General features: G+C 45.8%; 2 protein-coding genes across 2 annotated transcripts; both read right to left on the reverse strand.

Moving 5' to 3' along the window:
- Nucleotides 1-918: 918 nt before the first annotated feature.
- LOC133711937 (uncharacterized) lies at nt 919-4,491 on the reverse strand. Its single transcript, XM_062138004.1, has 4 exons — nt 3,930-4,491; nt 3,766-3,887; nt 2,560-3,420; nt 919-936 (listed from the first exon to the last, which is right to left on the reverse strand). The coding sequence occupies exons 1-4, from the start codon at nt 4,489-4,491 to the stop codon at nt 919-921; spliced, it is 1,563 nt and encodes a 520-aa protein (XP_061993988.1).
- A 4,841-nt stretch (nt 4,492-9,332) lies between these two features.
- LOC133711938 (uncharacterized mitochondrial protein AtMg00310-like) lies at nt 9,333-10,127 on the reverse strand. Its single transcript, XM_062138005.1, has one exon. It carries the CDS (start codon nt 10,125-10,127, stop codon nt 9,333-9,335), a length of 795 nt encoding a protein of 264 aa, XP_061993989.1.
- Between the last annotated feature and the right edge of the window lie 14,473 nt (nt 10,128-24,600).

Below are 24,600 nucleotides of genomic sequence, written 5' to 3' on the forward strand. Positions count from 1 at the left end.
CCCGTGTGGCAGCCCAACAAGCTGCTCAAGCTACTGCGAAGGCTAACTTTCGACTGGACGAGCTCTTTCTCCGCTTGACCCGAGCAGGCCGGAGACTTTTAGGCCCCTAGTTATTCCGTTACTGGGCCCATATTTGTATGAACAATATTATTATTAATATCTAAAATATTTAGCCCAACTTGCTTGGCCCAAATACATGTTCAGATTTTCTGGCAGTTTAGCGTTCAATCCACCTTTATTGCTGTTGAAACTGTTTGAAAAGATATTCTCGAAACAAAGCGGTTATCTCCTTGAAAATTGCCCCGCTTCCCACGCGCTTTCAATCATCTTCATTTCCGAGATCTTCGCATTCAATTCCATCGATACTCTTATTGATGGCGTTGAACGTACTTCAACTGCCCCTCTTAGAGTCGAGACCACTGAAACTGGTCCTATAAATACCTGTGCTTGTGAGAAGAAAAAACTCAAGCGAATATGGCTTTCCCAGTAATAGTGTCACAAACCCTACTTCTCTTTCTTCTGTTTCTGAAATCTTCTCCTCACGATCTCAACCTCAAACCCAAATCCTTAGGTCTTATGGCTTAATCTCAATACCTGGGTAGGTCTCATGGCCTAATCTCAGGTCCATCCGCATGTCTTTGGTCTCTGGAAATCCGGATAGGAATCTCCGGTTTCAGTTAGGCTAAAGAACACGCGGCGCTCCTAACGCGGCGGAAAGAGATTTTGAGTGATCCCTCTCCTCAGATTTCTCGCGTGGAGCAGGCGGGAGAAGAGCGGGCGGCCACTCAAGGCCGAGCGTTCTTCTTTCGCAGCCTACCTCTAGGGACAGACTGTCTGACTTATGTTTTTCCCCTAGAGGTAGATGTGGTTGTGAGTTGCGCTCTCCTGCAGACCATCTCCATCCCGGAGGGTAATGGATTACTTCCTTCCCTCCATCTTCAGTACAAATGAGAGCAGCTGCAACTCAGATCAGATAAGACATCTGGGTGAAGAGAGGGAGAGGAAGAGTACTCTTGATCATAGCACCGCCCCCTTGTCGCCGCAAGACTCAAGACTTCAGCAACTCTTATGATTTGTGGGCCACTTTTGGCCTTGTAACCTGCAAAATGTAATAGCTTCGATTTGTACTGCTTCTGGCCGCAAAGCCACTTTATGAATGAGAGTTTCCGAGCATTATTGCAAAAGAAACTGTTATAAAATAAGGCCTCATGCATAGGCCATTACATATGTATACATTCTTAACACATCTTGTCAAGAAATTTGAAAATAAAATTGCTACAATATATAGCCTCTGTGAAGGCCTGAATAAAATTGCTACAATATATAGCCTCTGTGAAGGCCTGAATATATAGGATGTTGCCCCCCTAGGGTTCGTAGGTGAAGGGAAGACAGGATGCGAAGGCCACAAGAAAGGCCTGAGTAGGAATGGATGTTGGGAACTGACGAAGACTATGTTTGCCCCCCTGTCTGAGAAGGGGAATCTGGAGGGTCTTCGAACTCCCAAACACTAGGGTAATATTTCTTCAGGAATCGTCCGTTGATGGGGTTGCGATGGATGTCACCGTCCAAATCTTTGAGGTGAAAGGCCCCGCGCTCCAGAATGCGGTGAACAACAAAGGGTCCTTCCCATCGCGGGGTCCATTTACCGCGACCTGTCAACTTCTCACCAAAGGGAAGAACAGCCTTCCAAACAAGGTCACCTTCTTTGTAACTACGGCCACGCGTCCTCTTGTCATAGGCGCGAGCAACACGCTGTTTTTCCATTACCAAATTATCCAAAGCTGTTAAGCGCTGCTCGCTGAGGTCCTCATGCTCTTGCCACATCGCTTGGACATAGTCTTCGCCTATCAAGTGATGCTGATCTTGGACTCGCAAGGATTGAACGTTGAGTTCCAAGGGTAAAACTGCGTCGTGACCAAACATGAGTGCATAGGGTGTTGTAGCAGTGGGATTCCTCTTGGAAGTGCGATAAGCCCATAACGTCTCATACAGCGTGCTGTGCCACTGGCGAGGGTTTTCAACAAGCATCTTCTTGAGAAGGGTGATAATAATCTTGTTACTGGCTTCCGCTTGACCATTGGACTGAGCATAATACGGAGTGCTGTGGATGAACTGGATACCCAACTCGTTGACAAGTGTTTCTACCTCACCGCCCATGAACGCTGCCCCCCTGTCGGAAACGAGCACTTCAGGGATACCGAACCTGCAAATGATGTGCTGGAAAATGAATTGGCGTATGGTGGCACCAGAAGCCTCTTTCAAAGGTGCAGCTTCGACCCACTTGGTGAAGAAGTCTGTGGCCACAATGATGAACTTGTGTTGAAGGGAAGAATGGGGGTGAATCATCCCAATCAAGTCCAATACCCAACCGCGCGCAGGCCAAGGCTTAATAATAGGCTGCATGGGAATGTTGGGGATGTGCTGCACTGGACCATGTGCCTGGCAATCTTGGCATCCTTTTGCGAACGTGATACAATCCTTCAAAATGCCAGGCCAATAGTAGCCATGTCTCCTGATAAGCCAACGCATCTTAGGACCCGCTTGATGGGCGCCACATACTCCTGTATGGGCTTCGCGCATTAGCCGTTTTGCTTCGCTGCCATAGACACATCTGAAGTCCATGCCATCTTCTCCACGTCGTCGCAGCTCATCGCCCCTGAGGAAGTAGTTCAAGGCAAGAAAACGGACCTTCCTGTCTGTCGTAAGATCTGGATGCTTGAGGTAAGCGATCAACGGAATTCGCCAATCGACGTCAATAGGTTCTAGGACAGCGACAACCGGATCGTCGGGCGGGTCTTGCCGCGCAAGCCATGAAGGTAGCGTGCGGCGCTCAACTTTCAGTATGCGCTCGCGAACCCCATATTTCACTGTAATACCTGTAGCCAATTGAGCAAGTTCATTGGCCGCAAAATTGCGCTCGCGGGGTATGTATTCCAAATCAGCGTCATCAAACTGATCCAAAAGCTCAATGGCGCGAGTGAGATATGGCGCGAGCAAACAACTTACACACTTGTATTTCTCCTGGAGCTGATTTATCACGAGCAGAGAGTCACCGCGTATCTGAACGTCCCTTACCCCCAATTCCAGTAAGACTTCCAGGCCAATAATAAGGGCCTCATACTCTGCCTGGTTATTAGTGCATTTAAACTCCAATTGGAAAGAATAGGAGAAACGATCGCCCGCTGGGTTTTCCAGAACAATTCCGGCTCCTGCTAATGTTTCTGTTCTTGATCCATCGAAGAATAATACCCAGGGTTGCAGTGAGACAGTGGCTTGATACCATATTGCATATTCTGGGATGTGCGCCAAATCTGGTCGAGTTGCGGTGGTGATCGCTATCTCTAATTCCTTGACTGGGGGAATATCCAACATAGGGTGATGCGCCAAAAAATCTGCAATAGCTTGTCCCTTCACTGCTTTCTGTGGAACATATTGTAGCGAAAATTCGGATAGAGCTAATACCCATTTGCCAATGCGGCCTCTTAGAATAGGGCGCGACAACATGTACTTAACCAGGTCGGTTTGAGCGATGATGCTTGTAGTAAAGGATAACATGTAATGTCGCAACTTGCAAGCGGAGAAGTACAATGTGAGACACAATTTTTCCATAGGAGTGTACCTTGTCTCGCAATCTGTAAGTGTCCTACTGAGGTAAAAAATGGCATGCTCGACACCTTCCTCATCATCTTGGGCAAGTAAACTACCGATAGAGGCTTCCGCCGCTGAAATATATAGCTTTAATGGAAATCCAGCTCGCGGGGGAACCAGCACTGGTGGACTCGCTAAATAGGCCTTGATTTTGTCGAAAGCCTCCTGATGTTGAGATTCCCATACAAACTCATTCTGTCCTTGCAACTTCAGCAATGGAGAAAAGGGCTGTATCTTACCTGCAGAGTTAGAAATAAAACGTCGCAGGAAGTTGATTTTACCCAGCAGGCGTTGTAGCTCCTTCTTAGTTTGTGGAGGGGACGCGTTGATGACCGCGCTCGCTTTATCCTCAGGGACCTCAATTCCCCTCTGATGTACAATGAAGCCCAGGAAATCTCCCGCCTGAACGCCGGACACGCACTTGGCGGGGTTCATCTTCAGCTTATGTTGGCGCATTCGCTCGAAGACTTTCCTGAGATCTATGATGTGGTTCCCTTTCTCTTTTGATTTAACCACAACGTCATCGATGTAAACCTCTAAAATTTTCCCAAGGATATCGTGGAAGATCAGGTTCATGGCTCGCTGATAAGTGTCCCCAGCATTCTTCAGCCCAAAAGGCATAACCACATACTCGAAAACGCCCGCGAATCCAGGACATCGGAATGCAGTTTTATGTCTGTCCTCCTCCGCGACCGGAATTTGGTGATACCCTGCGGTGCCATCCATAAAGGACAGTAATTCATGTCCTGCTACGGCGTCTACCAACATATCCGCTACCGGCATGGGGTAAACATCTTTGGGCGTAGCAATATTGAGGTCCCTGTAATCCACGCAGACCCTCATCTTACCATTCTTCTTGCGAACTGGCACTATATTGGATAGCCATTGATTGTATTTGGCCACTCTGATAATGCCTGACTTATGCATTTTTTCAACTTCCTCTTTGACAAGGACTTGGGTTTTCGCATTCATTCTTCGCGGTTCTTGTTTCATAGGCCTCTTGTTAGGGAGTGTTGGTAGCTGATGGCAAACCAAATCCGGTGACAGGCCGGGCATATCTTCATATTTCTCTGCAAAGCAATCTTTGAATTCCAGTAATAGCTCAATAAGCCTCTGTTTTTCGCTAGGCTCTAAGTAAGCACTGATAGCCACTTCCATAGGCTCTTCTGTCGTTCCAAGATTGACCTTTTCAGTAGGGTCTCTGACCTTAGGGGGCGTGTCGTCCAGCGCTGCCGGAGCGAGCTGAATTTCTACCTCCTCTTCCTGTTCCTGATCAGAGAACTCTTCATTGACGGTTTCCAAAGTTGCGACTCGATCATAGGCCTCTTTCTCCACTAAGTACGAAGATAATCTTTCATACAACGAGTGGAGCGCCTCTATCCCTTCCTCTGGAAGGTCGTAATCCATTAATCGTTTAATGGTTTGGGCACAGCGTGGCCAGGCCTGTCCAAGTCTTCCTTTACGAGCGTGAGCCCCCACTGTGCCAAATCAGAGGCCGTCACCCCTGTGGGGCGGCCCTTGTTATCGATGCCACTGACTTGCAATGGAGTAATAGGCTCCAAGTAGTACCTGGCATCTACATAATTCGCGGAAACTGGAAATGGACGGGGGTCAGCTTTGATCACCTCAGCCTTATCTGTCTCCCTGTTCCACATAATGAGTTCCTGATGGAGAGTTGATGGAACACAATAACTCCGGTGGATCCAATCCCTGCCCAGAATAGCGCTATAGGCTGCATAACAGTCAGTTACAAAGAAAGCATAAACTCCCTCTGCAGGGCCAACCTTGATGCGCAAGAAAAGTAATCCCAAGGTCTTCGTCATAGTCCCTGCGAAGTTCTTGAGTGTAAGGGATGTAGACTGGATTTTCTCTTTCTTTATCCCGAGCAAATGCATGGTCCTGGTAGTGATGACGTTCACAGCCGCTCCGGTATCAACCATAATCTTGCTAACTTTGGTGCCGCCAATCTCCGCTGTGATGTACAAACGTCGCATGTGCTGAACCATAGCGGGTGTAGGCCTGGTGAAGCTCATGAAGAATTCTTTGCTGTTAGCATCTTCTGTTTCAAGAAAGACAGCCTCCTCTACAGGTGCTGTGATCGCTGACGTAATCTGCAAAGGTGGGGCGCTATTTTCCTCAGTTTCTACACACTCCTGTGCGGCGACTGGTAGTGCATACCTCGCGGGGAGTACGTAACCATGTTGCAAGATGTATCGGTCACAACTGTTTCATCCATGTCCTCTTGCAGGTTCAGCTTGGGTTCTTTGACAGGGATGTCAGTATTGAATTGCTTAACCATCCGCTCTACCAATGATTCCTCCGTAAGGCCTTTTACCTCAAATTGCTCATGCCCCCAGTATCCCGGTGGCTCGCTCAGGCGAGTTGGACTTTAGGTCGCTTGTGGTAGTCACCTCAGGGGTAACAACGACACTCTGGACCTTTTTAGGTTTCCACTGTAACGTATCGGTAATCTTGTCCTTGCCCCCCAGTCTCTCAAAAACTGAGGATTTGGCCTCTGAGTCGTCGCGAAACAACTTGCGCCTGACATGTGGTCGCCTAGTCGGTGAACTCTCCTTTCGAGTTGGCGGAGGTCTCCTCTCGTCTGTGATCCTGCAAAAAACACTGGGCTTAGATGCCCCTTTTGCTGAGCTCGCTTGCTTTTGGAAGCTGCGGGGAGCTATTAACGGCTTAGCAGCTAATATCTCCATCTCTTTCTGATACTACTCAGGTGACTTGACCAGCTGCGAAGGTTTGATCAGACCCTGATCCAGAGCCTCTAGCGCGCGTTTGGCTTCTCCAAATCGGCGCTGCAGTTTTCTCTTCTTGGAAGGACTTATCTCCACTGCCTTCCCCTTTTCTCTTGTGTACCACTTACCTTCCTTAATAGTGGCGGCAGAAGCAGGAGGTATGTAGGGCTTGGTCAAGATGTTTTTATGTTTTTATGCTTGATGTTTTTATGTTTTTATGCTTGGAAGAGATTGGAATCCTTTGGAGATGGTGGTGATTCCAGATTCTCTTTTTCTCTTGGGCTGGAAGGTTGATAGTTCCGCGATGGCGATGACCATTTGATGGGTGGGAGAGAACCAAAACGAAATGTCTGCTCGACCTCCTCGTGTGACACTTGAATGCCACACTCTTCTTTGCATCGCGAGCATAAGACCACAGGTGAGGCTTGACCCACTGGCTCAAACTTCTTCTTTGCAGGAGGCTCATCCTTGTCAGGTTGGTCTCCTTTCCCCTTTTCATTCAAATCCAGGGTTGGTTTCCTCCGACTCTGCTTAGTCCAGTTCACGTCGACCATGTTGACCCCAGTGTCAGGAAAAGGGTTCAGGTCTACGAGCGCTGCCGCTGTTACTGGAGCCTCTACCAGCAAACTACCATTATTAAGCCATATCTGAATCTGGTCTTTGAGTTTCACACAGTCTGCTGTATTATGATTCCACAGGTTGTGAAATTTGCAGTACTTCTTCCCTTTTAGCTGGTCTGGACGAGGAAACGGTCCAAAGTCGGTCTTTACCATCTTCGCGTTGATCATCTCATCTAAGATTTCATGTGCCTTATTGGCATCATATGTATATGCCGCGAATTCCGGTTTGGTGAAGGCCATTGATTTGAGCTTGACAGGTTCTTTGGAAAATTTCAACTGTTTCAAGGCTGGATTCTTTCTCCCTGTCAGCTCATAAGCAGCGATGTCATTATCCTCCTCTTCATCATCGTCCTGACTCAACTCTTCACTGTGGTGGTGATAGTAGGGGTCATAAGTAGCCGGCTGGTAGCTCAGGGCCGCTACGGTGCGATGTTTTCCTGGCACATATGTCCCCTTGGAGGCATTCTTCCTTGCATCAGTTTCTCTGAGGAGATGCTCGAAGCTGCCCACCTCCGTGATGAGTTCTCCCATTAACTGGATCATGCTGCCATGCTGCTTCTTTCGCTGTCGAGGCTCTAAACCCTTGATTGCCAACTTGATCAACTCTTTCTCCGGCAGGATCACGTTCAGTTTGGCCTTCTGAATCTGGAAGCGTTGGAGGTATGCAACGGCGGATTCAGTGGGCTGCTGAGCCATCTGGGTGAGAGAGGCCAAATCAACTTCCGGCTCAATGGCTCCAAAAGTTTCTCGAAAGAGTTTTTCCATTGCGGGCCAATCTGCCACTGTTCCTGGTCGGAGTTTGGAAAACCACCTGAAGGCCGCTCCCGAAAGAGAGGTGCCAAAGATCCTGCACTTGAGGACGTCATCATTCTGGTACTGACCGCATTGCACTTTGAACCTGGCCAGATGAGTGATTGCATTCTCGGTGTCTTCCCCTGAAAAAGTAGAAAATATGATGTTTTTATATCCCCTGGGAAACGGCGCGAGCATTATATGCGGCGGGAAAGGTCCCTCATAGACCCCATCCATTTGGGCTCTCGGGTTAGCCAGCCTTCGACCTCCTCTCGTCTAACATATTCTGGGCCTGGAGGAGGGGGAGGTATTGCCATAGTGTGGCGAGCAGCCTGTATGGGTATGGCCTGGTTCACAATTGCTGCCCCTTCTCCTATCTGGACAGCGCGAGTTGAAGTGGACTGTTGAAGGGTCACTGCCGGCATAGGCATATCTTTTGCCAAAGCTGTTATCTTGACAGGATTACCCGCTTGGTCAATCCCGTAATAACTTCCTGGCAACTCTTGATATATGTTTTCCGCTCCGTCGCTGTCGTATTGAACGAACACGGTGGAGTCGGACGGAGCTGTGCCACCTTTTGATGTCTGCTGCTTCTGTCTGGTGGTCTGCCCGCCGATGTAGCCTTTTCTTTGCTACCGCCAATAACCAGCGCTCGTTCTTTATTTTTCTGTGGCGTAGCAGCAGCTGTTGTGGAAGGTGTAGTAGTGTTGCTGCTAACTTTCTCTCGCTGATTCGGCGGCACGTACTTGCCTGAACCAGACGGTTGGCCAAGGGAACCAAGGATAACGTTAGGATCACCTAACGTCTTATTCAACACTTCTCTAGCTTGGTTCAACTCGGCTCTTTGCATGGCCACCTCAGTTGCGAGATTCTCTCCATCTTTACGAAGACTTGCCATATCAGACGCTGCCTGCTTCGTATGGTTCTCAATAATCTCTATCAATTTCATGGTATCGCCGACAGCTAGGAGGATCCCACTGCTTCTTTATCTTCTGTCGACCGCGAACTGGACTAGCTACCAAATTAGCTTGCAGGTACTCATCATACCATGCTAGAGCTGATGCCACTAAACCTGAGCTAGATTGGGACTGATTCTTCCAAAGAATGGCATTGCGGTTTCTCCACAGACTCCATAAAAGAATGAGCAGCTTATCAAAAAGAGATGAAGACAACGAGTTTGCTCTCTCCAACAACCAATCTTTCCAGGATAAACTAGAGGGAGAATTAGAGAAGGGAGGGGCTTGCCATATATCCCTAGCAATGGAGCATTCACGAAACAGATGGTCAATAGACTCGGCAGCATGATTGCATACCACACATTGGATCTCACCTGTATACCCCTTCCTTGTCAAAGCCATCCTAGTAGGAAGAAGATTGTGTGCTGCACGCCATCCAAATATGGCCACCTTATTTGGAACATTGGCCTTCCACAATGACTTCCAAAGTTGGATATAGGGATCTCCACTGGAAGGTGCAGCAAATACATGTCCAATGGAAAACTCTCGGGCTACCATATAAGTAGACTTTACCGAGAACCATCCCCTCTTATCATACTTCCAAGCAACCTTGTCGGACCCGAACCTCCTGCCGAGGGAATGGAGAGTACGTGCATGGCTATCTCAACGTCAAAACATGCATAAACTGCTGCTTGGTCCCATGACCCATTACTAACCTCAATCAAATCCGAAACAAATTCAAAAACAGTGTCTGATGGTCGAGCTATGGAGTGAGCAGCCACATTAGGGATCCATTCATCTTCCCATATATTAACTGAAAGGCCATTACCAATGCGCCAAAATAAGCCAGATTGAAGTATTGGTCTGGCTTCCATGATACTACGCCAAGAATAGGACGGCCTATCTCCCAAATTAGCTGTGAGAAAGGAACTATTAGGATAGTAAAGAGCCTTGAATACCTGAGGCACAAGGGAGTTAGGGTTGGACAGAAGCCTCCACCCTTGCTTTGATAACATGGCAAGATTATGAGCGTAAAGGTGTTTAAAACCTAAGCCCCCACGTTCCTTTGGTATACACATGCGTTCCCACGACCTCCAGTGAATCTTGAGTTTGTCATCAGTGCTTCCCCAAAAAAACTGAGCACATAGTTGTTGTAGATCATCACAGAGGGATTTGGGGAGTAAATAACAATTCATAACATAGTTTGGAAGAGCCTGAGCCACAACTTTAAGAAGAATTTCCTTCCCCCCTGCACTAAGAATCTTGGATCTCCAACTGATCAACTTCTTAGTAAGCCTCTCCTTCAAGTAAGCAAATATAGTTGTTTTATCATGTCCCACGTGAATAGGTAGGCCTAGGTACATGCAGACCGTGTTCCTTAACACATTTAACTCCGAGAATAGATGCCAGATGATTTTGTGAATGGAAATCCACATTACCACTAAAAACCACGCTAGATTTCTCTAGGTTTATCTTCTGACCTGAAGCCCGAGCGTAGATTGAGAGAATATTCTTAAAGGCTTAACATTCTAGAATAGAAGCTTCCCCAAACAGAAAGCTGTCATCAACGAATAGTAGATGATGAATGGTTGGGGCTGAAGGTGACATTTTAAGACCCCGAATTTCCCTAGTCTGCACAGCTGAAGAAATCAAAGCAGAAAGACCCTCTGCACAAAGAATAAATAGATACGGGGAAAGAGGATCCCCTTGTCTAATGCCCCTTGTTGGTAAAATAAATCCAGTAGGGTTACCATTAATGAGAATAGAGTAACTGGCGGACTTGATAGAAGCCATAATTACATCCACCCAAGCTCGGCAGAAACCAAGTTTCACTAAGACAGCCTCCAGATAACACCACTCAAGCCTGTCATAGGCTTTTGAGATATCCAACTTCAAAGAAAAGAAACCCTCTGTCTGACGGCGAAGCTTTTTCATAAAATGAGCTACCTTCGTGGCAACTAAAGTATTATCCGAGATGAGTCGACCCCGGACGAAAGCACTTTGGAGTGGAGAAATAATATTCAGGAGAAGCTTTTTCAACCTGTTAGCAAGCACTTTGGAAGCTATTTTGTAGACCACATTACAGAGAGCGATTGGACACAAATCCGACGCAAACTTCGGCTCTTTGATCTTCGGAAGTAAAACAAGATGGGTGAAATTAGATTCTTGAGAAATCACTCCAGTTTAAGCACTTCTCGGACTGCTTTGCAAACGTCGAACTCCACCACGTCCCAAAAACACTGGAAAAAACATAGAGACATGCCATCCGGTCCCGGAGATTTCGATGGATGCATCTGGAACAAAGCTCGTTTTATCTCATCATCCGAGTAAGGAGCCATGAGTTCTGCATTCATGCTCTCTGTGACTCGAGGTTGAATGCTATCCAATATCAAACCCGTAGCCACCTGATCAGACTGCTCAGCATGGAAAATGTTCTCATAATAACTAAGAAGAGTATTTTCCACTTCACTAGGATCACAGGTCCATTGGCCATCCTCGGTCATTAAACCCTTGACTCTATTTCTGCTTCTTCGATTCGATGCTCGTCGATGAAAAAAACTAGTATTCTGATCACCCTCCTGAAGCCACTGAACTTTGGAGCGTTGTCTCCAATATATTTCGTTGCTCGAAAGTAATTCATTGAGTCTAAACTGGAGGTTCCTGATCTCATCAAAATGGGAATTCTGGTGATCAGTTCGCATAAGCACCTCTAACTTGCTTTGAACTAGCCTCATCTCAACCTGTCGTTGTTGGAAAGTCCCTTCATGCCAGTTGAGGAACAAATTCCCCGTTTGTTTGATCTTACGACCTACTTAGGCCATCGACTCACCCGTTGTAGGCAACATCCAACCTGTCTTGACAACGTTCCCACAATCTGCATGACTCAACCACATTTCCTCAAACCGAAAGCGTTGAGGAGGGCGACCCACTGGAGGCTGATCAAGATTAACCTCAATGAGTAAAGGGCAGTGATCTGAACGACTGAGAGGCAGAGTGATCACACGGGAGAAAGGGTACAGTTCTCTCCACTGGAAGTTCTGACATGCCCTATGTAGGCGTTCTTTTGTGAATAGATTGGCCCATGTGAATCGAAAACCCACAAATCCCATATCCATTAAACCACAGTCCACCAGAGCTTGACAGAATCAGTTCATTTGGTGCACACTCCGTGCAGGGCCGCCTGACTTGTCTTCCAGGCACAAGATTTCATTGAAGTCTCCCGCAATTAACCACGGGAGGTGAACCTGTGCAGCTAGGGTTCTAAGTAAATTCTAGGTAGTTCTCCGATTTGCCGTTGTTGCCACTCCATATATGCCGGTGAAACGAAACACACCTTTTGAACCAACCTCTCCTACTTCTCCATTGATGTGGTTGTTCGAGTAATTCCGGAGACGTACAAGGATTTCTTTCCTCCAGAAGAGACCCAGGCCCCGACAATCATCATCCCGTGGTGAACATAGTACACCATCGAAACCTATACGGCTACGAACATCATTGAGGAGATCTGGTGTAGCTAGGGTTTCAGACAAAAAAACAATACTGGGGTTTCGCTGTCATACAATATTGACTAGGGCATCTTGGGTCTCAATATTGTTAAGACCCCGGCAGTTCCAAGTTAGAATTTTGAAACTCTGCATGGAGGATTCAACGCGGTAGAGGTTGGAGAAGAAACAGACTCAGAACGGTGGCCGTGGGATGCACGGGCAGAACTAGGGTTTTGCTTGAGTCGAGAGGGAGGCTCTCTCTAGTTACCCAAATGAATATGAGATGACCCCAAATAAGCTAGAAGAAAAGGTAAATGCTATCTCCTCTAGCTGTACTCTTGCGGTCTTGCCTATATATGCTCTTTCTTGTCGGTGAGCTGTGACCTGTTGGTTAGCTAGCCTAACTAACACCGTAGAGGTCACGGTTCAAATCTTAGTGACATAGGGGTGGGGTGGGGAGTTACACTGTCGTCCAGAATTAACAAGAAAAAAAAAAAAATCTCAAGTGCCCATATGTTGTTGCTTACAATTTTCTAGATACATATCATGTTAAAGAGGCATGATGTTGCATCGTCCACATGGTCCATGGACTAAGCACATGGAATATGAAATGCTCCACTTTAAGCAAAATATTCCTAGCATATGTACAGGCCACAAGCATATTGTTAATGCTCAAAGTCTGGCGGTAGCCAAACCTCCGTTTAACGCGGGTCCGGTGGGTGGACCGCTACTCTGTATACTTGATGATCCTTGCTGGCTGCCAAATGAAAGACAGGGCGTCAGAGGGAGACCGCGTTGGGCGGTCTTCACTTCTCCGATGCCTAAGTCAGTTGATACATATAGGCAGCACAATAATAAATGAGTAGTTAATGCGTAATTAATGAAGAGAGAAGAGAGGACCTTTTATAGGTGAGGAGAGGTCCGATCTTCTCCTTGTTTTTGATGTGGGACTGAAGTGCTTCAGTTCCCAGTTTTAGTAGCTTCTGATGCTGTCTTGGTGCAGCGTGTGGCGGCGCGTCGGCGGTGATCTGGGGACGATCCTGTGTTCAGGCCGTAGCCCGCCTGGCTGTCTATCCGTAGGACATTACTTTGGTGGGAGTTGGTACTTCTGGCGGTACGATGAGCGTGGCTGATTATAGCTAATTATGCTTTGCAAACGTACATGTAGGTACAAGTCCCCCAAGTCCCCAGTCAAGGAGGGCAATCTTGGTTGGGGAGTTGATCGGCGGTTTGAAGCGTTTTCTTCCGCTAGACTTTGCAAAAGCATAATTAGCGTCAGTGCGTTGTCAGCCATGGATATTACTGAGCAAACGCTTTATACCCTTTCGGGCGGGCCCCTGCTAGGCCCCCCAGGGAGTCCCCCACTCCCCGGCTGAGATGGAATTCCGGATGGTCGCAAAATTTGTTTGGTGAGGGGGAGCTGCACGGAGCAGAGGGTGTTGGGTAGCGAGCCCAATCTTTAGTACCCGAGTGACGGGGGTCAACGTACCTGATCAGGGCCGTCGTAGACTGTTGACTAGTCCCCGTGTCCCGTAGGGACAATCTGACTGTAACGCCGCGTGGCGGTCGTTTGTCAGAATGAGGCGTGGCCTCGGGATCCGCCGCTGGCGGGTGTCCCCCCGCTGGTTTATAGCAGTAAACAGCGTCCAGTGGACGTGCTTGGCGTTACTTTATTGAGCGGTACCGCGCTGAATAAAGTACGCGACTTGCCAGATAAAAGAGGTTTCCGCTAGAGGTGTGTAGCGGAAGGCGCCCCGTTTGCATGATGACACTCCGCTGCTGGGAGACTTCGTGAATAACAGCCAGTGAAAAGTTCCGCTGGCGGGGTTCCGCTTAGCGGAGACAGTCACTTGGAGAGGACAAGTGAGAAGTTCCGCTGGCGGGGTTTCGCCCAGCGGAGACCGTCACTTGGAGAGGACAAGTGAGAAGTTCCGCTGGCGGGGTTTCGCTCAGCGGAGACCGTCACTTGGAGAGGACAAGTGAGAAGTTCCGCTGGCGGGGTTTCGCCCAGCGGAGACCGTCACGTGGAGAGGACAAGTGAGAAGTTCCGCTGGCGGGGTTTCGCTCAGCGGAAACCGTCACTTGGAGAAGGGTGTACTTGTGATTGCTTCCATGATACGCCTCGTCCGACGGCGGTTGACACGTGGCAAATAACTAGAGGGTTAGCGTGCGGAGACGCGTCTCCTCAGTCTGGCCGTCTTCTCGCCATTAATGCGAGTAATGATGGATTTCGTAACCGAGGCGACGCCTCGGTTAACCCGGAGGGTTAGTGCGAGCAGGGGACACGTGTACGGCTGGGGTGTGATGTCGTTTTCTAGCGGACGGCCCAAAAGCCTCTGATGTGGACATAAAAGGGGGGGAACGCATCGAGAAGGGACATCACAAAAACCATTCGAACCTTAGTCGTCTTCAAGCTCTGCCCATCCCAGATTGCAGAGAGAGAGTGCCGCGCGTTGGTGGAGTTCTCGTGGTCGAAGAGACGAAAACTTCCGTCGTCGGGGCATAGCGAGCATCAGTACGCCAGAGAGTTCACGACTGAGGTTAGTGTTCTGGTTATCCTTCTTGTCGGATTCGTGTTTTTGTCGATTTATGGGTTTGGTGGTTGTTTCTGGGATTGGTGTGTGAACTGGTTTTCTTGATGTTCGGCGGGGGTGTAGGGTGAGATTTGGGGGTAGGTTATGGTGTTTGACAGAGAGTTGTCAGTTAGGGTTTTGCTAGATGGTTGAATCTGGGTTGAGGGGGTTTGTTCATATTTTGGTATTTTCTGGGTAGCTGTTCGTGGTGTTCTTTGCTATACCTGATGTAGGGATAGGTTAGATCCTTCTGTGGGCTAACTGATTTGGGTTTTAGGGTTTGGGATGGCCAACGTCATAGAGATCTCGAGCAGTGAGGACTCCGGGTCTGACGTGTCAATCAGTGCGGCGGATAGGGTTTTTATTGCCTCGTTGCGTCCGTCTGCCCGTGCAGAAACCTGACTGCCGGAGCCGCTAGACAACGAGCCGCTACAAACCATACCCTGGGAAGTAGTCATGGGCCGCACGTCGCGTCCGGAGAGTTCTAGGGCGGGTGAGGATGCTGCTACGCGGAATAGGAGTGAGGAGCGGCTAGCAAGTAACAGCGCCGCCAGTGGTTCCGCTGACGGGGGAAATGTGACGGGGGAGGAAACAGAGTCGGCGTGGGTTCTCCAGGATGGGACCCCCGTTGACGAGGCGGGGGGGCGGATGACTGCCGCCGCTGTCAACCGGATGAAGCGGATATACCGGCTGCCGGGAGTGGTGAAACTTCGCCAACCGACAGCGGATGAGAAGGCCTCAATTCTTCCAGCGGGGTTCGCTGCTGTTCACGAGGCGATATTCCGCCAAGGAGTGACGTTGCCGCTTGTACCCAACCTTCAGATCTTGGTGTGCGAGTTCGGCGTCGCCTTTGGGCAGATCTGTCCCAACATATGGCGGTTGATGCTGGCGATGAACTCACTGTGGCGGTTATCCGGGTGCGAGGGGCCGACTGTGGCGGAGGTACTGCACTTCTACGAACTGGTGTACGTGAATCGCCAAGGTTGCAGAGGGCAAGTAAATTTGAGCCGCCGGCAGGGAGCGCCCAAGCTGATAGAGAATTTGAGGGATTCGATGTCCTACTGGCGGGGGACGTTTTGCGTGGCAACGACGGGGTGGGAGTATCAAGCGGAGTCCAACGAGGGGGAGCCGACGTTTAGGATTAAGTCGGAGTTTCAGCCAATCCGAGGTTGTCCGTCGATCTCCGCTGAACATAGTTGGCGATTTATTGTATATGTATTGCAATCGTTTTACTGACGCCTTGCCTCTTGTTTTGTAGCGGGACTGCGTTATAACCTGACGCGTGAGGAAGAGTTTCAGTATATTGCTTCAATGTGATGTTGCAGGTGGATGCTGACCTTCTTGAGGAATAAGGAATTTGGTTTCATTGTTTCTAAGGATGCAATTGATACTGTGAGTAGTTACTCCTTCTTGGAGTTTGCCTATGTTGTATATTCATGCAAGCAAGCATTAATTAATTGCATCTGTTCAGCATAACATATTTAGTAGCTAGCAATTGGATCTTAATATACGGTTCCATTAACTTATCACAAGTGACATGAGTCTCTTTAGAGGCTGCTGCAGGATCAGGCTCTCTTCAACAAGTATTTCTATTATCAAAACTGATCAATGGGTAAGTTTATATGCGTAACTCTTAGAATAAATACCTTTCCTTTTTCATTTTTTTTTGTAACTTGGAGGAAGTATTAAAACTATTCAGTTTCAGAATAATAGTGCATACATATTAAGGTTTGTATATAAGTTTTATTTAATCATGATTCTACAACCAGAAACCGGTTTAATGAAATGAACAGAACACTGGACGAATAGCTCATTTTCTTAGGTTCCTCTGTAATTTAAGAAAACAGTTGGAAGTATTGGAATATCCCCAATTTAAAGACCTATACATTGAGGTCCCAATAATCTCAACTTTTTCATTATCTTCATTTTTTTTTTTTTGACAAGATCGTTGATAATCTGTTGATCCCACTATTGTAGGAGAATATTGGTGGCAGTGGGCTAGGCTCTGCAAATCAAGGTAGTCGATACAAATTTGGTTGATATGATCCAGTATTATATTTGGTTTCATTTTTTTTTGAAAGAAGGGCTGGTGCAGCTACCCTCAAGGCTTGATTAATGAAACTGTTGAATACAAGGGGGGGGGGGGACATTGAACCTAACCCCTGATTACAATAAGCAACTAGAGTATGTTCCGAAATAATATCAGGAATCGAACTTTGATCTTAGTAAACGGCTCCATTGATTGATGGCAATTTTTATTTGTATATATTTTCTGGAAAAGTCTGCCAGCCTGTATTCCGATCCATTGCAACGATCAAGTGGGGTGGTTGATGAGACTGATTGTCTGCAGAGTCATAGGTGAGTGTCATGAGGCTCTTTAGAGGCTCTTCTGCAGCACAACTACACATACAATCTTTATTCATCCACAAGTATTTATATGCATCAAATTTTATCAATATGTAAGTTTTATATATGTGATCATCTGTATCTTTTCATTTTTCAAGTTTTGTAACTTAGAGGTAGTAGTAGAACTATCTCTATGCTACTGGTGTTGTATGATTAGGTTGTTTCAGAATAAGAGTGCGTAACTCGCATCGCAACGACGCTTGTATTTGATCATCTCTAACAGAATCATGAAGTGGATGGAACTTGGCAGTTTCGTTGTAAATACTAAATATATCAGTGACCCAACAATTATTATAATTGGCATTATTGTACATTATTTTAATTGACTATACTCTTTGGTTGTGGTCATGAGTTGGACCTTCTAGACATTACAATTACTTTGTCTCCTTGAACAAATTAATTTGTCTTCATATCTGTTTCCATTCATTGTACTTTTTGGTTTATGGGGATTATGAGTTGCTTCGTAACTGTAGGTAGATATAGATGTTAAATTCTACATGATGCAACAACCAACACATCAAACACAAGATCGTATCATACAACACATATACAATATCAATTAGACCAGCTGCACAACATCCACACATGAAACTGCAGAATAGCTTTCCTAGTGGATCTAGGACTCCACCTGGATCATTGACGCTCTGGATCCCTGCAGAAACAACTTGACCAAGGTTAGACATCTTGAGCAACTGGAATAAGGACGGATAGCAGTAGCAGAACTGGAGAAGAAAGTCTTCTGTATGTCAACACCAAAAGCTTCAGAATGGGGCTGAACAATATGCAAAACTGGTGGTGAATACAGGGACTTTGCTCCCTATTTATATTGGCCAAAACCACGAGTTAGACTCATCCCATAAGGAGTCTAAAACCGACTGAATGTCTATTTCTTAGAGAGGCTTAATTCTATCACAACACTTAATGCTAATCAGGTTAATTAGCTAATGAGTTCCCTACTTCTACTAGGAGATATACACCCAAATAGATAACCGGAATTAGAGTTATGTTCATGTACTTCTTGTTATTTACATAGGATTAAATCAACTGGTTTTATCTCAATGCGATTAAGATAATGTTAAGTCCACATATTCTAACAATAGAAGTAATCAATATGCAGATATTCCATGCTATACACACATCTTGAATCATGATTATGCTTGGTTGATCTGAGGGTGATTCTGTATTCTTCAGATTAGGACGTGAAAATACAGCGACAAATGGGGTCAATGGTCATGGCTTAGGTTGCTTCAGAATAGCATTGCTTATTAAGGTTTATTGCTTATTTCGATCCAAATCTCGTTTAGTAAAAATTTTATAGGTCCGTAGAATATACTAATTCTTCCTCGCAACATTTAAAATTTGCTTGAGGGATTGTATACCCTCAAAATGAAATACCAAATAGAATATCTAGTATCTCAATGCTGCATTTATGAATAACCATGGTTCACGTCTGCGCGCTTCAGGCGAATCCCAACCTTTTTACTCACTGCAACTCTGTAAGTCTGTAATGCTTACAAATTCTTTCGTTGCCAATTTTCTATAAGAAAACTTGAAATAAAAAAAGAGAAGATGCCATTTGATCGACAATGAAATCTCCTTAATTGCCTAATTTCTATAGTAACTATGCTATTGACTCATTGACTAGCAGAGCAGTAGACCAATCAAGTAAACCCAGAGTCCTTCAAATTAAAATATACACACTCACATCATCCCCACCAAATAGTTCCAAGAAGTCTAAAACGCGGGAAAGACCTGGCCCCCGGCCAGGAAGGACAGAACGAAGCTGCTTAGCAAGGGTGAGGCTAATATAAAAGAATAAGTGAAAGAAGAAGCTTCTTGGTAAGTGCGCCTAATGTTGCTTGCCAATTGCGCCAAATTAATGTTCACATTGCCGACTAGTTTTATTAAATATGTTGAGGAAACGCGGTTTTTGACTGAAAATCGCAACCCCAGGCCTGAAGGTTCCAATTCCAAGTCATCACCTCTGATAAAAGAAGAAGAAAAAACGAGTCGTCCAAGTCCAAGTTAAAAAGAAAGTGTGAAAGCAGAAGCTGCTTTGCAAGTGCTCCTCGTGAAAAACAATCCTCACTAGGAAGGCAACATTCAGACAGATCGATCAAGCAAATTATGGCTTCTCTGACCACTGAAGCAGCAGCTAGTTCTTCATCTTCTTCTCTCCCACTTTCTTCCACTGATCACCAAAATCATTACACATACGAGGTCTTCCTGAGTTTTCGAGGCGAGGATACGCGCTTTAATTTTACAGATCATTTGTACAACGCTTTGTGTCGGAAGGGAATTGAGACCTTCAGAGATGCTGAAAAGCTTAGAAGAGGAGAAGACGTATCACAAGAGCTCCTCAAAGCCATTGAGGAGTCCAGAGTTTCAATTGTCGTCTTCTCTCAAAACTATGCTTCCTCAAGGTGGTGTTTAGTCAAAATATAACAAGAAACAAGAGACAATTTTGGCTGAATTACTTTTTGATATATCATTCACCTTACAAGAAGGAATTATATACAAATTACAATTGTGCCTAATAAGACAAGTACTACTCCTAAGGCAAGTAGTAAATCTAATAATACTACATATATTACAGAATATTACAGATCACATAATATTACAGAATATCTACATAAATAAGGTAAGTATGACTCACGCCAACACTCCCCCTCAAGTTGGCGCATACAGATCACGAATGCCCAACTTGCCAAGTGAGTCATGAAATGCCTTGCTCGATACTGCTTCGTGAGAACATCAACTAACTGTTCTTCTGAGTGGACAAACGGAAAAGAGATAAGCTTAGCATCAAGCTTCTCTTTAATGAAATGTTTGTCAACCTCAACATGCTTAGTTCTGTCATGTTGAACTAGGTTGTGAGTAGGGGCTGTCAATTCCGACACGACCCGATAACACGACTCGAAACCCGCACGAAATAAAGCGGGTTGAACCCGCACGATTAAAAAGCGGGTCAGCCATGGGTCAACCCGCCATGACCCATTTAATAAATGGGTCGGCCACGGGTCAACCCGCCAACACGAAGTGAACCCGTATAACCCGATTATGCTATATTTCACCCTGAAATTTTAGACGTTGAGAGTATTTGATCATAGGATTAGACAATTTGAAATGTTTTGCTTTATAATTATTGGATTTAATTATTTATGAATTATATATAATTATTTATATTATTCGTCTTGTGGAGTTTTTAATGAATTTAATCAATTTATGCATTTTTTTAGTTAAGTGGGTCGCATTGTTAACCCTTAAATGGGTCATTTTGTCAAACACGACACAACCTATTTATTAAATGGGTTAAGCGGGTTGGAAACGGGTAACTCGTTTAATAAATAGGTTGGGTTTGGGTTTAAATTTTTGACACGATTATTAAATGGGTTGAGTTTGGGTTTGTATCTTGCGACACGACAAATACCTTGACCCGACACGAACCCAACCCAACACGACCCATTGACAGCCCTAGTTGTGAGCAATATCCACCGCTGCCTTATTATCACAATACAAATCCATGGCTCGTTTGGGTTTAAATCCCAAATCACGAAGTAAATTTCTCAACCAAAGTAATTCACAAACTCCATGAGCCATACCTCTATACTCTGCTTCAGCACTTGACCTTGCCACAACCTTTTGTTTCTTACTTCTCCAAGTAACAAGATTACCACCTACAAAAGTGAAGTAACCAGAAGTGGATTTTCTATCTGTAACACAACCTGCCCAATCTGCATCTGTATAACCACTAACATCCAAATGATTATGCTTTGAAAACATCAAGCCTTTTCCAGGCGCAGACTTTAAATACCTCAGAATACGGATCACAGCTTCCATATGAGTTTCACTTGGATTATGCATGAATTGACTCACAACACTAACTGCATATGCAATGTCTGGCCGAGTATGTGAGAGATAAATATATTAATCTGCCAACTAATCTTTGATAGCGAGCTTTCTCTGTAAGAGTTTGATTAGGGTACTCAGCCAGTTTATGATTCTGCTCAATAGGAGTATCAGCAGGTCTACACCCTAGCATTCCTGTCTCTGTCAACAAATCAAGCTCATATTTTCTCTGGCACAAGAAAATTCCTGAACTCCCCCTGGCGACCTCAATCCCCAAAAAATATTTAAGAGAACCAAGATCTTTCATCTCAAACTCTGATGCAAGCAGATCTTTTAATCTTTCAACCTCCTCTGAATTATCACCAGTAATTATCATATCATCAACATAAATAATCAAGGCAATTAATTTACCTTCACTGCGTTTCAGAAACAATGTATGGTCAGAGTTGCTCTGCTTGTACCCAAACCGACGCATAGCTTGAGAGAATCTTCCAAACCAAGCTCGTGGTGATTGTTTGAGTCCATACAAGGACTTATTTAACTTACACACAAATCTACCTCTTGTTCTTGCCTCATATCCTGGTGGTAGATCCATATAGACTTCTTCAGATAGCTCTCCATGAAGAAAGGCATTCTTTACATCAAACTGTTGCAAAGGCCAATCTAGATTAGCTGCTAGAGACATCAACACTCGAACAATATTAATCTTTGCTATTGGAGCAAAGGTCTCCTCATAATCTACGCCATATGTTTGAGTATATCCCTTTGCAACAAGTCTTGCCTTATACCTGTTCACTGAACCATCTGCATTGTGTTTGATAGTAAACACCCATCTACATCCAACAACTCTCTTTCCTTGTGGAGGTGGCACCAACTCCCAAGTATTATTCTTCTCCAATGCCTCCATCTCTTCATTCATCGCTTGAGACCATTTGGGATCCTTGAGAGCATCCTGCACTTTACTGGGAACACATACAGAGGATATTTGATTCACAAAAGAAGCATGGGATTTGGATAACCGGTGGGTGGATACAAAGTTAGCTATGGCATACTTAGACTTAACATCTAAACTTGGCTCATATTGACGAGGTGGTTTACCACGGGTGGACCTAGGAGGCAAAACATACACACTATCACAATTATCAGAGTTAGAAGAAACACCACTAACCTCAAGATTGGGACGCTCCTCAGGGATTGGTTGACAAGGGTTATCTGTATCTAAGAGGGGTGGAGGAGCTTGGCCTTCTTGAACTGCTAAATTTTGGACGTCGTGTTCGCTGGCATTCTCAGATGAAGATTGAATAGGGGAGACCACTGATGGAGAGGGAGAGACTGAGTGATTAGGAGCTTCTTCTTGAAGGGTAGACGATTCGACAATTGTATTTTTTGGTTCGGAACTTGCAACGCTCTGTTCGGCAGTTGCATGATGAAGGGTAGACGATTCAGTAATTGCCTTTTTTGTTTCTGCAGGAGTGTCATTGGCTTCAATTGGCTGAATTTTAATCTCACAAGACTTCTCTTCCAAAAAAGTGTGTTTCTCCCCCTGAAGTGAAGGATTGATGGGAGAAAAATAACATGAATCCTCATAAAAGGTGACATCCATGGTAACAAAAACTTTTTGTGTAGGAGGATGAAAACACTTGTAGCCCGTCTGATGAACACCATAGCCCACAAATACACACTACCAGACCCTTACTCGTCAAACGGACACTGCGCGTGATTTCTTGGGGGACCAAGCTGACCTTATCAGGGATCTGACGCTCGAGAGGAACCATCTGAGCTCCCATATTCAGGCTCTTCAGGCCCGGTTGACTGATGTCACTGCTAGGCTCGCCCATGCGGAGCCTCAATTAGAACAACCCCTTGCTGCCTTCGAGATGCTGTCCCAAGAACTAGCCCAAGCTCGTGTAGCTGCCCAACAAGCCGCACAAGCCGCCGCGGATGCTAGTTTTCGCCTGGACGAGCTTTTTCTTCGCTTGACCCATGCAGGTCGAAGACTCCTGGGCCTCTAGTATTCCAGTATCAGGCCCACGTTTGTACGAACAATATAAATTATTAATAATTTAAATATTTAGCCCACATTGCTTGGCCCAAATATATGTTCAAATTTTTCAGGCAGTTTAGCATTTAACTTGCCTTTATTGCTTTTGAAACTGTTTGAAAAGATAATCTCGAAACAAAGCGGTTACCTCCTTGGAAACTGCCCCGCTTCCCACGCGTTTTCAATTATCTTCATTTCCGAGATCTTTGCATTCAATTCCAACGATACTCATATTGATGGCGTTGAACATATTCCAATTGCCCATCGCGCAGTTAAGGCCACTTAAGCTGGTTCTATAAATACCTGTAGTTTGGAGAATAAACACTCAAGCAAATATGGCCTCGCCAGTAATAGTTTCACAAACCCTACTTCGCTTCCTTTTGTTTCTGAAATCTTCTCCTTACGATCTCAGCCTCAACCCCAAATCCTTAGGTTTTATGGCTTAATCTCAATGCCTGGGTAGGTCTTATGGCCTAATCTCAGGTCCATCCGCATGTCTTTGGTCTCTGGAAATCAGGATGGGATTCCCCGGTTTCCATTAGGCTGAAGAACACGCGGCGCTCCTAACGCGGCAGAACCAGATTCTGAGGGATCCCTCTCCTCAGTTTTCTCGCGTGGAGCGGGCAGAAGAAGGGCGGAAGGCCACTCGAGGCCGGCTGTTCTTCTTTCGCAGTCTACCTCCGGGGTCAGACTGTCAGACTTCTGTTTTTCCCCTGGAGGTAGACGTGGTTGTGAGTCGCGCTCTCTCTGAAGACCATCTCCATCTCGGAGGGTAATCCACTAGACGGGTTGGGATGGATTATTTCCTTCCCTCTATCTCCGGTACAAATGAGAGCAGCTGCGACTCAGATCAGATAAGGCATGTGGGTGAAGAGAGGGAGAGTATTCATGATCATAGCACAGCCCATTTGTCGCCACAAGATCCAGAAATTCTAAGCAGATCCAAAACTCTTATGATTTTTAAGCCACTTTTGGCCTTGTAAACCGCAAATGTAATTGTTTCGATTTGTATTGCTTCTGGCCGTAAAGCCACTTTATGAATGAAAGAGTTTCTGAGTATTGTTTCAAAAAACTGTTATAAAATAAGGCCTCAGGCATAGGCCATTATATAGATTCTTAACACATATTGTCAAGGAATTTGAAATTGAAATTGCAATTGCTACAAAATAAGGCCTCTGCGAAGGCCTGGATGTATAGAATGTTGCCCCCCTAGTGTTCGTAGGTGAAGCAAATCCATGAAAGAAAGGCCATAGGAAAGGCCTGAATATGAAGGGATGATGGGAGCCGAGGAAGACTATGGTTGCCCCCCAGTCTGGGAAGAATGAGGATCTGGAGGGTCCTCATATTCCCAAACACTAGGGTAATATTTCTTCAGGAAACGCCCGTTGATGGGATTGCGATGGATGTCGCCGTCCAAATCTTTGAGGTGAAAAGCCCCGCGCTCCAGAATGCGGTGAACAACAAAGGGTCCTTCCCATCGTGG

Source organism: Rosa rugosa, chromosome 5 (genome assembly GCF_958449725.1).
Source record: "Rosa rugosa chromosome 5, drRosRugo1.1, whole genome shotgun sequence".
Lineage (NCBI taxonomy): Eukaryota > Viridiplantae > Streptophyta > Magnoliopsida > Rosales > Rosaceae > Rosa > Rosa rugosa.